Here is an 18,814-nt window from a genome sequence, read left to right as displayed (position 1 = left end):
CGTGCCATCCACTTCACGGGTGGTGCTGGTATCCCGTTGCGCACAACGACCCGGATTGCAACGGGCGATGGGCCCAGACCCCGGAGTGCTTAGGATGTAGACCGGCGGGGACCTCTCTGCTGAGCTTAGGTCGGGCTGCGACGTGTTGATCTTTCGAGGGCGGGCATTGACCCCAGAAAGGTGTGTCCGACCAGAGTGATCGAGCGTGTTGGGTAACGTGGTGCACCCTTACAGGGAAGTTATATATTCAAATACCGTGTCCATGATAATGAACGTTCAGACTTATATCCTGATCTTATACAACTACAAATGGATACTTGAGATATGTGGCTCCGGGATTGTTTTCTCGCAGGGAGTCGAGGAAGGATCTCTGGGCATTAATGTTACAACATGCTTGTTAATTATAAACTGCTATTCTTTACTCTTCTACATGCTGCAAGATGCTCGGAGCTGCGTGAAGATGCTAGTCTTCGATCGGCTAGGTCCTCCCCCTACTCTGGCATTCTGCAGTTCAGTCCACATATACAAACCTTCCATTTGATACCAGTGCATACTTTAGTATAGATCTGATGCTTGCGAGTACTTTGGATGAGTACTCACGGTTGCTTTGCTACCCCTTTTCCCCCTTCTTTCTTCTTTCCGGTTGATGCAACCAGATGGTGGATCCCTGGAGCCAGATGCCACCGCCGATGGATGCTGCTATGTGAAGACCGCCGACGACCAGGAGTAGTTAGGAGGTCCCAGGCAGGAGGCCTTGCCTCTTCGATCGTTGTGCTTTTGTGCTAGCCTTCTTAAGGCATCCTTGTTTAACTTATGTCTGTACTCAGATATTGTTGCTTCCGCTGACTCTTGTGTATCGAGCTTTTGTATTCAAGCCCTCGAGGCCCCTGGCTTGTAATATAAAGCTTGTATTATTTTAATTTATGTCTAGAGTTGTGTTGTGATATCTTTCCGCGAGTCCTTGATCTTGATCGTACACATTTGCGTGTATGATTAGTGTATGATTGAATCGAGGGCGTCACAACAACAGCCTGAACCTGCTGTATCAAGACATAGTGCGCAAGATGGATATCGATCCTTCAATGATCGAACCCACTAAAACCACCTTTAAAGGTGTTATACCAGGTGCGGAGGCCCGTTGTACAGGCTCCATCACTCTGGAGGTAGTCTTTGGACCACCGGATAACTACCGCAACAAAGAGTTAATCTTTGACATCGTCCCTTTCCGCAACAGCTATCACGCATTGCTCAGACGAACCGCGTTTGCTCGATTCAACGTGGTGCCACATTATGCCTACCTTAAGCTCAAGATACCCGGTCCGCGCGGCGTCATAACAGTTAATGGCAAGGCCGACCGCTCCCTCCGTGCCAACGAGTACACCGCCGCCTTAACAGTAGAAGCACAGAGTGGCATCTTTCAATCGAACCTTGAGTCGACGGCCAAGCTTCCGGACACCATCAGACGAGTCCGAACTACTTCGCGGCAGGATAGCCCAGCTCGTCAAGAGCTCAATTAAACACTCCGGCAGTAGATGGAGGCAAAGCTATGATAGGCCACACAATGCGGCTTAAACCGCTTCGTGGCACACAAAACGTTCTTTGCATTTTCTTTGCAGGTCCACTCTTGTGTAGGCCAGGACTGGCGACATGGCGACCAACCTCATGAACGGACAAATATACCAAGAAGGGAAACAGCTCGAACACGTAAGGTAATCCTTAGATATTCCCCTCGAGGACCATCCGATTACGACCCGGATCCGCACACAGCCTCCCCCGCCTGGTCTCAGCAGGTTCCGAAGTCATATTTCTTTTTATCACATTACCTGTACTCGTACGCATCAACCTATTATTTAATTATAACATGTGGCTTTATATGACGCTCATTTGCTATTGCTTCTTATTGACACTCTTTGTGAAAAGGCACTCGTACAATACGATATGCCTTAATATGCCAGGGGCCTCGTCGTACCCATAATACGGCAATAAAGTCCAGGCACCTTCACGGTCGTTCGGCACCCCGAACTTATAGCATTATATGCATCGGCTCCGAATCATGTCTTAGGTCAATAGTTGGGTTGTCCGGCTCCTGTGCTTGCTACCCTACGTTCCGCTATATCGGCTAGGATAGTAAAGGGAGAACTACTACGATTGCGTCCCGGTTCTTCCGGACGAGCGCCTCAGTAGAGAAAGCCGAAAACTGACTGTCATGATACGGCGTGAGCTGGTCAGCTGTTCGAGAGGTTATAAAATCTTTAAGGATTTCTTCCGCACTATGCGATAACTAATGCAGCATGCGAGGGATCGACTTTCTCTTCCGATTAGGTGCTTATAGAGCCCCTAGTGCGGTCTTCCGAACACCAAGGGCTGCGCCTACCTTTATTTTGTCAAACTCCTATGGCTAAGTGAGGGTGATAAAGCCTTATAGTCCGATTGCCTGGTTCGTTGCACTGAACACCTTCTTCAAGGACCCAAAACTGGGGTAAAGAGTGCTCAGGTTCATCCCGAACACCCCCGTATTTCCTACGTGGGGCAGAAGCCGATGACTGGCCAACTCTCAAGGTTAATATATAAAACGGCCGCACAAGAGGTAAAATTTCCAAAATAACAGGCATTATGTCATTTAAATGACCTTGTTCAAACATTGCATAGGACAACATGAATGTATTCATGGGAATATAATGTCATTGGCACATTGCTCTGCTACAAGACGGGATCCTTTCAGGACACTATCATAATATAACTCGGTCTTGCGGTGCTCCTTCCCCTCAGGCGGTCCTTCGGTCATCAGCTTTTCAGCATCCATCTTCGTCTAGTGCACCTTTGCGCGGGCGAAGGCCATTCGCGCACCTTCCATACAGACCGACCGCTTGATGACTTCAAGTCGAGGGCAGGCACTCACCAGCCGCTTCATGAGCCCGAAGTAGCTGCTGGGAATCGGCTCGGCAGGCCATAGCCGGATAATTAAATCCTTCATGGCTAGTTCGGCCACCTTATGCAGTTCGATCAACTGCTTCAGTTGATCGGCAAAGGGCACTAGATACTTTGGCGCCAGATACTACGACAAGAAGAGCTTCTCGGCAGTGCTCCTTTCTTCGGCTCGGTAGAATTGTGCGGCATCAGATATGCTGCGCGGCAATTCCACAAATACCCCTGGAGAAATCCGAATTCAAATTAGTAACGTGATTTTCTCCCTTCAAATATTTTGCTTTGCATAGAAAAAGCCTTACCCGCCGCGATTTTCCTCGCCTCCTGGATTTCCTGCAGGGCGCCTCGGGCTTCCTCCCGGGCACCGCGTGTGGCTTGCCGAGCCTTGGTGAGTTTGGATTCTTTCTCCGTTAAACTCTGCTCCAAGGTCTCGCATTTCTTCACGGCCTCTTGGAGCTCTTGCTCAGCCTCAATAACCCTGGCCTCGTGCTTTTCATGAAGAGCCTGCTCTGCGGCTGCCTTCTTCTCGGTCTCGGCCACAGCCTTCTTAAGAGCCTCAACTTCGGTCATCGCCCCTAGAGCACATCATGAAAATATTTTCATCACACTCAGTTATTCATTCGTGCTGAACGCGAACAAGGTTTTTCGCATACCTTGCTTATCCTCGAACTGCTTTTTCAATTGGCCAAGTTCTTCTTCGGCCCGCTCCAGACTCTGCTTCAGTCTGGAGAGTTCCGCAGTATGAGAGGCGGCAGTCTCTGCAGATGCCTGCTTATAAATAAAAAAGAGGGAGAGGTACCACAGGGTGAGTCTCCTGCGATCGTGTATTTGATCCTCTGTCCGGTTCTTTCTTTCAAACACCGAACAGTGTATCAGGGGCTACTACCTATACTATAACACTCTTTGCAACCTCACAACATACCTTAAAGCCCGTTATAAGGCTGATGCAGGCTTCATTCAGCCCGCTCTCAGCGGACTGAATCTTTTCAATCACCGCACCCATAAGGGCACGGTGCTCCTCAAGGATGGAGGCGCTTTTCAGCGTCGTTGATAAGGTATCCGACACCCCTGGTTGGGCAGAGGTTGCCGGTGGGACAGGTGCACCCCCTCCTGCCGAGGGAGGTTGCCTGCCTGATTCCGGAGCCTTATCGGTCTTCGGAATTGTGTCCGGTTGGGGGCCGAATTCAAGATAGCCCCCGTCGTTGGTGCCCATGGGAGCCTTGTCTCCCGCGTGTCCGGCCACCAAAGTTTAACCCCCTGGCGCCGCCTTGACGGTCTTTTCACCCCCTCCTTGGCCTAGGTCCCTCTGGGACGATGCCTCGGTGTCGTTCCCGTGTTTTGGGGAGGGGGCCTTTGGGGGTGTCCCGCCGTCCATAGCATCCGAGCCCAGTAAATCCTCCGATGAGGATTGTTCGGCGCAGGACCTCGCCAGACTGCAAAACAGTGTGGCTTAAGGATTAAACGTCATACAATAGTGAGTCTAGACGCGCAAACGTGTCCGGATTTTATATACTCACGATTTCACCAGGGGCTGGACCCTGGGATCCCACTCCGGGCTGCTGTCGGTCGCGGTGGCGGATTCCTCCAGAAGGGGAGCCTTTCCCTTCTTAGGCGACTCAGCCTCCAATTGTGTGGAGGCCATCCTTTTCTTTCTTCCCCTTGCTGGGGGGATTGGTTTTCCCCCTCTTCCTCGTCCTCTCTGGAGGAAGAGCGGGCATCAGAGTCTTCGGATATTGTGTTCGAAGTGCCTCGGCGACGAAGGCCGCCCCTGGTCTCTTTGACCTCCTTCACGGCTTTCTTCTTCGGCGCCTTATAAGGCGCTGGGACCAGTATCTTTGTCAGAAGTGGGCCAGCTGGTTCTTTTGGCAGTGGGGCCGGACAGTAGATCCGCCCCGCCTTCTTCGTTCAGACCTGGGAGGATTGTGGAAAAACACATTAAGCATTTCCCTCAGATTATACAGATAAAGCATGTGACTTGCCAACGTACAGAGACTTACCGAACTCGCAGGTCGGGACATTTGATACCCGCGGTCCTCGGCTGAGTCCGGCCACGATTTGCCGGACTTAAAAAGCACTTTCCAAATGTCTTCGTGCGATGAGTCGAAGAACCCTAGTAGGGTTTGGTGCTTGGCCGGGTCGTATTCCCATAAATGGCAAGCCCTGTGTTGGCAAGGGAGAATTCGACGAACTAACATCACCTGGACAACATTGACAAGTTTGACATTCTTATCTTCCATACCCTTGACGTGTGTGTGGAGCACCGACACCTCATCGGGCGAAGACCAGTTCAGGCCCTTCTTGGGCCAGGACGTAAGCCGCAGTGGAGCTCCGGATTGGAATTCGGGAGCTGCGGCCCACTTTGTGCCACGTGGCTCGGTGACATAGAACCACTGTTGTTGCCATCCCTTGACGGAGTCATTGAAGGTACCCGATGGTCATGTGACATTGGGCATCTTGCTCACCATGGCTCCTCCGCACTCAGCGTGCTCGCCGCTCACCACCTTGGGCTTCACGTTGAACATTTCCAGCCATAAGCCGAAGTGTGTGTGTGTGGGGGGGGGGGTGCGGAGAAAGGCCTCGCACACGACGATGAATGTCGAGATGTTGAGGAAGGAATTGGGTGATATATCATGAAAATCGATCCCATAGTAATACATAATCCCGCGAACGAATGGGTGGATGGGAAACCCTATCCCGCAGACAAAATGAGGAAGGAATACAACCCTCTCGTAGGGTTCCAGAGTAGGGATGATCTGTCCCGCCGCCGGGAGGCGGTGGCTGATCTTCTTGGCCAGATACCCGGCCTCCCGAAGTTTCTTGATGTCCTTCTCCCGGACGGTAGAGGCCATCCACTTGCCTCCTGCTCCCGATCCGAACATTTCGGAGGGCCTTTTTGGGCGGAGAAGGTGAATGCTTGGGCGCTGGAGCTCGAGCGAGAGAGAATGGATGAGCAGAGGAAGAAGAAGGCGTGGGTGAAAAAGAGGAGTCCTTATCTCCTTATAAAGGCAGCAAGAATCCTTGGACACCCGGACTGTTGGACTATGAAGATACAAGATTGAAGACTTCGTCCCGTGTCCGGGTGGGACTCTCCTTTGCGTGGAAGGCAAGCTTGGCAATTCGGATATGTAGATTTCCTTCTCTGTAACCGCCTCTGTTATAACCCTAGCCCCTCCGGTGTCTATATAAACTGGAGGGTTTGGTCCGTAGGACAACAACAATCATAATCATAGGCTAGCTTCTAGGGTTTAGCCTCTACGATCTTGTGGTAGATCTACTCTTGTAATACTCATATCATCAAGATCAATCAAGCAGGAAGTAGGGTATTACCTCCATAGAGAGGGTCTGAACTTGGGTAAACATTGTGTCCCCCGCCTCCTGTTACCATTAGCCTTAGACACATAGTTCGGGACCCCCTACCCGAGATCCGCCGGTTTTGATACCAACATTTCTCTTGGGTGCAGACTTGGTGGCTTGAGCAGCAGCTTTGGGAGCAGTCTTGGGCTTTGATGGAGCAGCCCCTGACTTGATTGCGTCCCCCATAAGCTTTTGTGCCTTGGGTGCTGGTGCAACATCCTCTTCCTCTTCATTATCAGATGGATCTCTCATCATGGAGGGCTTGCCAATGACTCTGGCAATGGTCTTCTTGACCCTCTCCTTCCTCTTCTTTCCTTCTCCAGCCTCTTTGGGTTCAAGAGTTAACTCCATTGTTTCTTGAGTGGAGGCTCTGGCCTTAGACATAGGAGTCCTTCTTCTGGTGCCTTCTTGTTCAACCCTGGCTTAGTTGCAGCAGATGTGCCATACTCTTTCTTCAGCACCTTCTTCCTTGAGGTGGCCTCATTCTCAACAGCCACATAGTCCTCATCCTCTAAATATGAGGTTCTCTTCTTTCTTGAACTGGTGGCTGCCTTGGGCAAGTTAATTGGTGTGCTCCTGCTGCCCTCATCATAGCTGCTTGAGGGATCAGAACCCTCACTTAATTCCACTTGTTCCTCAGATCTGTTCTGACTGTCACTCTCGTCAGACATCTTGGCAAACACACTGACAGCAGACCCTATGAATAGATGTAGATGAGGTAGAATAGATGAGCATCACAAAGTGCAGAGATTTTGCAAAACAGATGACTCAAAAACTTAGTTTTAGTTCTCCATAGAAAGCATTTTGGAGCTACTGATTTGTTAAAATCGATGATACCAAAGCAACTTTTAGAGCCTAAACTAGTGAACTCGGTCAGACCGAGTCACAGTTTGGTGGCACCGAGATTGCTAGGGTTTCACAGAGAGTCGAACTCGGTCGCACCGATTTGCAGTTTTCGGTCAGACCGAAAAGCGCATGTGCAATGGCCTAAGCCAAATCGGTGAGACCGATTTCTACAACTCGGTCGGTCCGAGATGAGTTCGGCGGAGAACTAACCCTAAATTTTCAAATCAAATCTAATCTAAAGAATGTTTTCTGTGGATAGATCGTTTGCATACGTGGTAAAGATCATGGTAAAGCAATGTGCTATGAATCAGAGTAAGGAATTAGCACATAGAGTCGAACCCATACCCTAGTTTGGCGGGAGTTCGCTACGGCGACAACGGTGGAGCAAAATTCCGTTGACGGCGATGGAAGCCAACGGCGGGAGGTCGCTGGCGGTGAGGAGACTATCCGGAGACCCGAGGAGGCAGAGCAGGTGATATGTCTCCAACGTATCTATAATTTTTGATTGTTCCATGCTATTATATTACCTGTTTTGGATGTTTATGGGCTTTATTATACACATTTATATTATTTTTGGGACTAACCTACTAACCGGAGGCCTAGCCCAAATTATTGTTTTTTTGCCTATTTCAGTGTTTCGAAGAAAAGGAATATCAAACGGAGTCCAAACGGAATGAAACCTTCGGGGGAGTTATTTTTGGAACGGAAGCAATCCAGGAGACTTGGAGTAGACGTAAGGGAAGCAACGAGGAAGCCATGAGGCAGCGAGGCGCGCCCTACCCCCTTAGGCTCGCCCCCCACCCTCGTGGGCCCCTCATGGCTCCGCTGACCGACTTCTTTTGCCTATATATGTCCATATACCCTAAAAACATTGAGGAGCACAATAGACCGGGAGTTCCACCGCCGCAAGCCTCTGTAGCCACCAAAAACCAATCGGGACCCCGTTCCGACACCTTGCCGGAGGGGGGATCCCTCACCGGTGGCCATCTTCATCATCCCGGCACTCTCCATGACGAGGAGGGAGTAGTTCACCCTCGGGGCTGAGGTATGTACCAGTAGTATGTGTTTGATGTCTCTCTCTCGTGTTCTTGATTTGGCATGATCTTGATGTATCGCGAGCTTTGCTATTATAGGTGGATCTTATGATGTTTCTCCTCCTCTACTCTCTTGTAATGGATTGAGTTTTCCTTTGAAGTTATCTTATCGGATTGAGTCTTTAAGGATTTGAGAACACTTGATGTATGTCTTGCCGAGCTTATCTATGGTGACAATGGGATATTCACGTGATCTAATTGATGTATGTTTTGGTGATCAACTTGCGGGTTCAATGAACTTATGCATAGGGGTTGGCACACGTTTTCGTCTTGACTCTCCGATAGAAACTTTGGGGCACTCTTTGAAGTACTTTGTGTTGGTTGAATAGATGAATCTGAGATTGTGTGATGCATATCGTATAAACATGCCCACGGATACTTGAGGTGACATTGAAGTATGTAGGTGACATTAGGGTTTTGGTTGATTTGTGTCTTAAGGTGTTATTCTAGTACGAACTCTATGATAGATCGAACGGAAAGAATAGCTTCATGTTATTTTACTATGGACTCTTGAATAGACGATCAGAAAGGATAACTTTGAGGTGGTTTCGTACCCTACAATAATCTCTTCATTTGTTCTCCGCTATTAGTTACTTTGAAGTGACTCTTTGTTGCATGTTGAGAGATAGTTATATGATCCAGTTATGTTATTATTGTTGAGAGAACTTGCGCTAGTGAAAGTATGAACCCTAGGCCTTGTTTCCTAGCATTGCAATACCGTTTACGCTCACTTTTATCGCTTGCGACCTTGCTGTTTTTATATTTTTAGATTACAAAAACTTATATCTACCATCCATATTGCACTTGTATCACCATCTCTTCGCCGAACTAGTGCACATATACAATTTACCATTGTATTGAGTGTGTTGGGGACACAAGAGACTCTTTGTTATTTGGTTGCAAGGTTGCTTGAGAGAGACCATCTTCATCCTACACCTCCCACGGATTGATAAACCTTAGGTCATCCACTTGAGGGAAATTTGCTACTTTCCTACAAACCTCTGCACTTGGAGGCCCAACAACGTCTACAAGAATAAGGTTGTGTAGTAGACGTCAAGCTCTTTTATGGCGCCGTTGCCGAGGAGGTGAGTGCTTGAAAGTATGTCTTTAGATCTTGCAATCGAATCTTTTAGTTTCTTGTTTTATCACTAGTTTAGTTTATAAAAGAAAACTACAAAAAAATGGAATTGAGTTTGTCTCATACGCTTCATCTTTTTAATATCTTTCGTAAGTATGATGAAAAGGAAAATTGTGCTCAAGTGTTAGAAGAAGAAGTCTATAAAATGTTTGGTACTAAATCTTTGAATGAGGAGCATGATTGCAATGTTGTTAGTATGAACTCTTTGAATATCCATAGTACTAATGATGATTGCACTAGTTTTTGAGTCATCTGTTTGAGAGAACTCTTTGAATGTCTCCTATAAGCATGCCAATTTTTATGGAGTGCATTGGGTTTGCAAGTACACACCAAATAGGGAAGATAGATATTGCAAGAGGCATACGCATTTAGAAACTAAATGGTTGCAAGAAAGGCTAGATGTCTGTGGTGAAAATTTAAATTTTCTTCATCGTACTTGTGAACTTTGCAATGAACGTGATCATTTAACTCCCCAATGCAAATTGTTTCATGATCGAATCGTGTCCAAAATTTGTGATGATTTGATTTCTCTTGCACATCATAATGAACTTAGTTTGCTTTTGGATTATGAAGAAATGAAAAGTATATCTAAGAATATTCCAGAATTTGCCCTTAAGAGAGTTCTTGGTTTTGATCTAGAGGAAATTTATATGTATTGTGCGGTGAATTGCATTGAAAATCCTTATATTGCCAATTACATAAAGAAAAGAAAACAAATAGAAGATGATGAGAATACTAATGAAGGAAAGAGACTTCCCAATATCCTCCTATTATTTCTTATGATGAATCAGGTAACGAGGAGGAGCTTTCTATTCAACCAATCTCATCAATAAGGAGCTCAAAAAAGAAGGATAAACCCACACATGGTGTGAAGAAGAAAAAGAAAAGACGAAGAAGCAATGGTAAAAAGGTATTCCTCCCAAATGATGTTGCTCCTACTACTCATTGTGATGATGATAATTGCTATACTATTGGTGCTATTCATACTATTAATGATGAGAGTGATTATGCTTATGATATGAAAAGGCCCAAGCCTGGGGAAACTATGTTTAATGAGGATGACATATTTGAGAATATATTTGTTGCAATTAATGTTTGTCCCAAGCTTGGGGATGCTATGTTTAATGAAGATGATATTTTTAGCCTCCCAAGTTTTGATATGCAAATTTGTTATGATGATAGCATGCCTCCTACTTATGATGATTATATTGATGAAAGTGGGTTTGGAAGAGTGTCAACTTTAGGAAGTAGTGATCCCACTATTTTTAGGATGTTGAATCTTATTATGATGAATACGAAAGTGGATTTGTATAGGTCATGACTTTATTTAGTGATGATTCCACTATTTTGGAAGAGGTTTCAATTGATTATGATGAGAACAAAGTTGCTACTTATGATGATTATTGTGATGAAACTTATGCTATAAAAAGTAGTGATGATTATATTTATAAAACTTGTCATGATTATGACTACCCTTTTTCTGAACTTTACTCTTTTAATGTGGAAACAATTTATAGTATTCGAGTCTCTTATGATACTCCCATTATTCCGAATAAAAAGAATTTTGCTTATGTGGAGAGTAATAAAATTTCTATGCAAGTAGATCATGAAAAGAATGCTTTAGGTGCTGGTTATATTGTTGAATCCATTCATGATGCTACTGAAAATTATTATGAGGGAGGAACATATGCTTGTAGGAATTGCAATAATATCAAGTTTCCTCTCTTTGTGTTGAAAATCTTGAAGCTATGCTTGTTTTGCCTTCCTATGCTAGTTGATTATTGTTCCCATAAGTTTTTTGCTCACAAAATCCCTATGCATAGGAAGTGGGTTAGACTTAAATGTGCTAGTCATATGCTTCATGATGCTCCCATTATGTTTCAATTCTTATCTTTTATGTGAGCATCATTGTCATCATCATGCCTAGCTAGAAAGGCATTAAAGAAAAGCGCTTGTTGGGAGACAACCCAACACTTACCTTTACTGTTTTTGTGTGTTCACATGATTATGGTACTGTAGTAATCATGTTTTATAGCTTTTGTTTCAATAAAGTGCCAAGTAAGACCTTTAGGATAGCTTACGATGATAGTTGTGTTGATCCTGCTGAAAATCAGATACTTTTGCACCCAGTAAATTAGTTTTGATAATTCACAGAAACGGGCTTTTGATCTGATTCTTTTTGATCTGGATTGGTAAACAAATTGCTTAGGACTTCCTAATTTGGTAGGAGTTTTGGAGTTCCATAAGTATACGTTTGATACAGATTACTATAGACTGTTCTGTTTTTGACAGATTCTGTTTTCTATGTGTTGTTTGCTTATTTTGATGAATCTATGAGTAGTATCGGAGGGTATGAACCATAGAGAAGTTGGAATACAGTAGATATTACACCAATATGAATTTATAATGATTTCATAACAGTACCAAAAGTAGTGATTTATTTTCTTATACTAACGGAGCTTACGAGTTTTCTGTTGAGTTTTGTGTTGTGAAGTTTTCAAGTTTTGGGTAAAGATTCGATGGACTACGGAATAAGGAGTGGCAAGAGCCTAAGCTTGGGCATGCCCAAGGCAACCCAAGGTAATATTCAAGGACAACCAAGAGCCTAAGCTTGGGGATGCCCCGGAAGGCATCCCCTCTTTCGTCTTCGTCCATCGGTAACTTTACTTGGAGCTATATTTTTATTCACCACATGATATGTGTTTTGCTTGGAGCGTCATGTCATTTTATTTTGTTTTGCTTGCTGTTTGAATAAAGTACCAAGATCTGAAATTCTTAAATGTTAGAGAGTCTTTACATAGTTGCACAATTATTTGACTACTCATTGATCTTCACTTATATCTTTCGGAGTAGTTTGTCGTATGCTCTAGTGCTTCACTTATATCTTTTAGAGCACGACGGTGGCTTTATTTTGTAGAAATAGATGAACTCTCATGCTTGACTTATATTATTTTGAGAGTCTTAAACAGCATGGTAATTTGAATAAAAACTTTTGTATGAAGTGAATTGGATGCTATGATCAATTTGATGCTTGATAATTGTTTTGAGATATGGAGGTGGTGATATTAGAGTCATGTTAGTTGGGTAATTGTGAGCTTAAAGAATACTTGTGTTGAAGTTGGCAAGTCCCGTAGCATGCACGTATGGTAACCGTTGTGTAATAAATTTGAAACATGAGGTGTTCTTAGATTGCCATCCTTATGAGTGGCGGTCGGGGATGAGCGATGGTCTTTTACTACCAATCTATCCCCCTAGGAGCATGCGCGTAGTGCTTGGTTTTTGATGACTTGTAGATTTTTGCAATAACTATATGATTTCTTTATGACTAATGTTGAGTCCATGGATTATACACACTCTTACCTTTCCATCATTGCTAGCCTCTTCGGTACCGTGCATTGCCCTTTCTCACCTTGAGAGTTGGTGCAAACTTCGCCGGTGCATCCAAACCCCGTGATACGACATGCTCTATCACACATAAACCTCCTTATATCTTCCTCAAAACAACCACCATACCTACCTATTATGGCATTTCCATAGCCATTCCGAGATATATTGCCATGCAACTTTCCACCGTTTCGTTCATCATGACACGCATCATCATTGTCATATTGCCTTGCATGATCATGTAGTTGACGTCGTATTGTGGCAAAATCACCTTCATAATTTTTCATATATGTCACTCTTGATTCATTGCCCATCCCGGTACACCGCCTGTCATGGAATTGTCACGGTAGATGTCCTCTTGCAAGGACTTAGTTGTGGAGCCATCGCAACTAGGAAGCTTAAAGGGGTTATCGGGACAAAGGACACGAGAGATTTATACTAGTTCGGCCCCTTACGGTGAAGGTAAGGCCTACGTCTAGCTGGGTTGGTATTGCTTGATGTTTTCGATGACCAGGGAGCGAGATACGCTATGCCCGGTTCTCGATGAGTTGTTTCTTGTCCTAAGCCGCCAGCGGGTCATCCCCTTATATACACGGGTGGATGCCCTGCGGCCTATAGAGTCCCGGCCGGCTCATAGACAGTGTCCGGCTCGGTGACTGGTTAAATTTACCTTATGTTACAAGTCATACCATCATGGCGGTTTATCACTATGGGCCTTAAGCCGCCCGTGGGCCTTAGGCCCTTTATTCAACCGCCATCTTCATGCTTGGTCTTAGACTTCTTTCTGCTGAGTCTTCTTTGCGTAACCCGCCCCCCTGGGCGGCTTACACAAATAGTTATATCCCCAACATTAGGCCCCAGATTGATTTGAACCGGTTCATGTCAATCTTAAAATACCTTAAGAAATAAGCCTTCGGTCTTCTGTCTATGCAAAAGGGTTTAACCCGCCATGACGTCATCTTCTGGATCCATGTTAACCCGTCGTGACGTCATCTCCATTTAAATCCTTATTTTATTCTGCTATATCTTCAACGGATCGTTGCCTTTACTGATTGTCTTGAAACCCAAGGCATCGGGGTCGCTGGATAATGATATCCAATCTCCTCGTTTCTCGCGCCTTCTCAGTCAGCCCTTCCTTATAAATAGGCACGACCTAGGTCTTTTCCATTCTCCCCCATCGGTCGTCTTCTTCCTCTCACTGTTTCTCTGCCGCTCGAGCTCCGCCACCACCGCCGCCGCAGATCTCCTTGTCCTCGCCAACTCAGGCCGACATCAACCTGATTTGACCAGAAAACCGCGACGAACCTCCGCAGCAACTCTGCATCTGTAAGTTTCCTCCTTGTTCCTCAGATCCGCATTAGGACCTTCGAGTTCCTCGGTGTTCTTTGCTGTTCGTCAGGAACCCCTCATAGATTTCATCACCACCGTCATTTCTTGATCCTTAAGATGATATTTAACTGATGCGGTAGCTATTTCGCACCCATTTCGAATGCAAGTAGATTCCTCTTCTCTATACAGAAGCCTTGTTTAGAACTGATGAACTTATCTGTACTAGTTTTAGGTCTAGAATATTTTCTTTGTTGTGCACCTGTTTGATCCAAAATAATATCTGCCAACTACGAAACCTGTTTGTGCGGCACTTAGGCAAAATCCGTTTCTATCGGATCCATTTAGTCGCAGCGACTCTCACCGCCGGCTTTAAAAAAGATAACACTGAATCACAACCTTACCTATTCCTGATGGTTTAAAATAACTTAATTGCTTCTGATATTCATAGCGGCTTAACTGACCAGATATAATTAGTCATATGTCATTAGTCCCTGTCTTAAGCCGCCATTTTGAATAGACTTAAAAATACTTTCCTTCCGGGCTAAAATTGAACCGGAGCTTCTTATTTTGTCCTAGGCTTCCACTTACGTCATGGCACCTAAGGCAACCAAGGCTCCTGTGACCTGTAATTGGGTCCAATCCACTGTCACAAAGAGCAAATTGCCTGAATTTGTGAAGTCTGGCCATCTGCCCAAGAAGGAGGTCATGTTTTATCATGCCCCTGACCCGTCCGAGGAGAAACCTCAGCCCAAAGAAGGGGAGGTGATAGTTTTTACGGATCATATGAGCCGGGGATTTGCCCCACCCGGTTCAAAATTCTTCAGGGATGTTTTGCATTTCTTTGACCTCGGACCTCAAGACATCGGGCCCAATTCCATGTCAAATATTTGCAACTTCCAAGTCTTCTGCGAGGTGTACCTGGGAGAAGAGCCCAATCTACTTTTGTTCAGAGAGCTATTCTACTTAAACCGGCAGAATGAACGTGCCAACGGGCCCAGTCTAGAACTTGGTGGCATCTCGATTCAGCGCCGGAGAGACTGCCTTTTTCCTTATGCTGAACTACCGAGAAATCCGAAGGATTGGAATCAGACGTGGTTCTATTGCTAGGACACTTCCCCGGCTGACGATAACCCTCTGCCCAGCTTCCGCGCTCTGCGACTTGAATCAGATCACCCGCTGCCGGATAAGCTAACCGCTGTTGAACGTCTATCACTTGCCCCTACCATCAAGAAGATCAAAGCCCTCTTAGGTAATGGCTTGAACGGTATTGATTTGGTGCGAGTCTGGATCTCCTGGCAGGTGATCCCGTTAAGCCGCCGCCCTGGCTTAATGTGCTCTTACACTGGCGAAAAGGATGACCCACTGCGTCATAGTCCCGACGACTTACCAGATGATGTGGTGGAGGCTACAGCCCAAGCGTTGTTGAAAGAGGGCACGGTGACTAGTAATGCCTTTGGCTTACTTCCTTTCTGCAAGAAGAACCCGGCCCCCGCAGTAAGTCATCAACCTCAATGAATACTCTTTACCATGTTATACCTTGCTTTTATTCATAATTCCTTATTATTTTTTACAGGCCGATGACAACTTCTGGAAGGTCAAGTATGACCATGAGGCGGCCAAACAAGCCAGAGCGGCAAAAAGAGCTGAAAGGAAAGCCGCCAAGACTAGAACTTCGAAGAAGAGGAAGCCAAGCGCTTCCGATATGTTTAAACTTGACGACACTGATGACGATGAAGAAGAGGTAACTTCTAACTCCCTTGACTCTTTATCATCACCTTACTGACATTAAATCTTTTCAGGAAGACACGGGGAACAGCCGAGCCGTCGAGGAAGTGGTAACTATAATCTCCTCCGACTCCGAGCCCTTGCCGCGTCAGAAAATTCGAAGAGTAACCCGGAAAGTAAGATTTTCACATCCTTTGGCTTACCAAGATCCTCAATTTATTTTGAAGCAACAACAATTGGAAAGCCGGAGGCAGACCCGGACCAGCAAGGATGTAGAGCTCTCCTCCGGCTTACCTGACGTAATCAGGAAGCGTCAGACTGAGGTTATCTCCGATTTACGTTCTGTTTTACCTTTGGCGGGTTTAATTCGTCAACCTTTCAATTCATCTGACTCCAATTATCAGGATACCTCTCCTTCCTCCGGCGAGTCTATGCAATCTAACATGCCGACTTTCAAAACTGCCCCTGGGTAATGTACTTTTGTTTACCTTATGTTTTACCTTACTCATGCTTTTGTACTCATCCTTCTGCCTTTGTCCATAGCGTACAAGTGAATCCCAGTAAGAGGGCAAAAAAGAGTAAGCCGTCCCAAGACCCAGTCGTGACTGAACCAGAGCTTGACACGACTGATCCTAACAGTTCTACCCATCAGCCGCCGCCTGAACCAGCCTATGACATTCCAGCACCAACCTCTGATCCACCCGCCGAAGATACTCTCAACAGCTCTGATAACCCGAAAGCTCCTAGCCCGGCCAAGACAATTGATCCGGAAGTTGAGATTCTAAAGAATCAGTTTGTTGAGCCAGGGCAGCCCACTGTCCTTGCCAAGTGCTCTGCTAAGGAGGAACTGCTGGAACACCGAAAGGCCAAGCTAGACATTGCTGACTATACTCATTTAAGCATTGGCGATATAGTCTCTGGCTATCTCAATCAAGTACATAGCAGCCGTGACCTGGAAATTGACATGGTGAAGCAAATACAACAAAAATCTGAGGTATAACTTATGCCCCTTATCTGAATCATACTTACTGTATCAGCCCCCAAGTCTATTGCTTATGAATAAATAAATTGTAGACTTAGAAAACTGCTTAGCACTGCTCTGTCCGGTTTAGAAAGAAGATATTTAACCCGGTTGTAACATGATACCTTGAACTTGCGATACACATTAGCCCCCAAGTGTCAAGTATCTTTGCTTGCAAAGTGCTTGGGACTTAATTTGCATGAACCAGCATTGTAAGTTAAAACTTCTTCAGCATACATTAGCCCCCAAGTGTCAAGTATCTTTGCTTGCAAAGTGCTTGGGACTTAATGTTATCTTACCATGATTCTGACTATAACCCGACATCAATGCAGGCCACCATAAGTCAATTTGAGTCGGAGATTGCTGACCTGAAGAGCCGTCTGACAGCTCAAGAACTTGAAATTCAAAAGGCCAACTCCAAATTTGAATTCAGCGTCTCTGAACAAGAGAAGTTGAAGAAGAATTTTGAGGCGGAGAAGAAAATATGGGCTGATGAAAAGGCTTCACTGGTGACCCAGGCCGAGATGGCAGAGGCATCACTTGCAGAAGCAACAGCCGAGCTATCCGGCTTAAAGCGCCAGATATCTCAAATGGTCTCAGCCATCTTCGGTAAGTTACTGTATATAACCTCAAATATTGTAATCCTTCCTTTGATGACTATTTTAATCGTTATCTCCAGCTCACCTTATGTTTATGAACGCAGGCCCCAGGAGCACAAACCTCAAGCAGAACATGTTGATCAAGCTGAAAGCGGTTTATACTCTAGTGGAGCAACTGTACACCGGGTCACAATGTGCTTTGGCCGCTGTAGCTTTATCAAATGACGTTCCCCACCTCCTGCGAGACGTGATGAAGTGTCTTGTTGTGCTACCTCAATGGGTCCAAGATCTAAGGCGGGCGTCCTCAAGAGCCGGGGCCATCGCCGCGTTGAGCCGGGCAAAAGCATGGATTCCAGAACTAGACCCGGCCGACCTCGCTCTTGGATACCTGAGTCTGAAAGAGGATGGGACCGTATTTGATGAACAGGATTTCACCGCCTATGTCAAAGATATACGCCCCGTGGCTACTCTCATTGGGAACGATACTGACCTTACCAAGTATCAGCCAGGCTATGACAGTGAGAACCGGAGAATTCCAACACCTCCCTATGATGAAGTCAGCCTGATCCCTCCAACTCGTAAGCATACCTTTGCCCCTGAAGTGGACCCAGCCGGTTTAATAGATGATGCAGCTGAGTTTGAAGCCTTGAGTGACATTGACTGGGCCTCGTCAACCTTCCAGGACAGGGCAGCCGACGGAGAGGCGGAGAAGGATAACCCGGAATCTTCAAGCCCACCAAAGGAGTGAACCGCCAGGCGTTTATGACTTTGTGAAAACAATGCTTCATTATTCAGACTCGGGGAGTCTTGTAATAGGGTAGAAAAACCTCTCCATTTTTGTCATGCCTTCGTGCATGTTCATGGCGCTTAATACTTTCGTAAGCCGCCATCGCTATATACTTCCAGCTTATGTTGATCTTTTATTTCCTTGATGTTAAATTTGCTTGCCTTATCCTGCATATAAAACAAGCAAAATTCCCTTGGCGATTTATCGCATCGGGGGTCACATAAGGTATTGATAACCCAGAGTGCGAACCAAAACATCATATAAAGGCCGGTTTATGATTATATTTGTTAAACATAATCACAGTAGCATACCTATGATCCTTTTGGTAATCTCGCCGGTTTATGTGACCTAAATCATGAGGGTAAGCTTAATTCCTGAAAGTTGGCACATATGATATTCACCTGGCCCTTAACAATTAAAGTGACCAATATTAAACCCGGTGGAATGAGAACCCCATAGTACTTTCAAGAAAGGCCTCACGATAATCGAACATTTATACTTACAAAGTATGATGAATAATAAACAAAATTTGAAAGGCCTCTGATTCAAATATGATCAGTGAACCATTCCAAAGAGGTTAAGCTAAGATTCGAATACGATCATATAGCCCCC

General features: G+C 45.5%; 2 protein-coding genes across 2 annotated transcripts; both read left to right on the top strand.

Annotated features, from left to right (window-relative positions):
• The first annotated feature begins 15,065 nt into the window (after positions 1 to 15,065).
• LOC123078241 (uncharacterized) lies at positions 15,066 to 16,862 on the top strand. The gene is made up of 5 exons (XM_044500668.1): positions 15,066 to 15,564; positions 15,644 to 15,811; positions 15,870 to 16,118; positions 16,448 to 16,729; positions 16,833 to 16,862. The coding sequence occupies exons 1-5, from the start codon at positions 15,400 to 15,402 to the stop codon at positions 16,860 to 16,862; spliced, it is 894 nt and encodes a 297-aa protein (XP_044356603.1). The 5' UTR covers positions 15,066 to 15,399.
• A 302-nt stretch (positions 16,863 to 17,164) lies between these two features.
• On the top strand, positions 17,165 to 18,237 carry LOC123090170 (uncharacterized). The gene is made up of 2 exons (XM_044511593.1): positions 17,165 to 17,425; positions 17,520 to 18,237. Exons 1-2 carry the CDS (start codon positions 17,341 to 17,343, stop codon positions 18,161 to 18,163), a joined length of 729 nt encoding a protein of 242 aa, XP_044367528.1. The 5' UTR covers positions 17,165 to 17,340; the 3' UTR covers positions 18,164 to 18,237.
• Positions 18,238 to 18,814: the final 577 nt, after the last annotated feature.

The sequence above is a fragment of the Triticum aestivum genome, chromosome 1B (genome assembly GCF_018294505.1).
Source record: "Triticum aestivum cultivar Chinese Spring chromosome 1B, IWGSC CS RefSeq v2.1, whole genome shotgun sequence".
NCBI classification, from domain to species: Eukaryota; Viridiplantae; Streptophyta; class Magnoliopsida; order Poales; family Poaceae; genus Triticum; species Triticum aestivum.
This window is presented reverse-complemented; position numbering and strand designations above follow the sequence as displayed.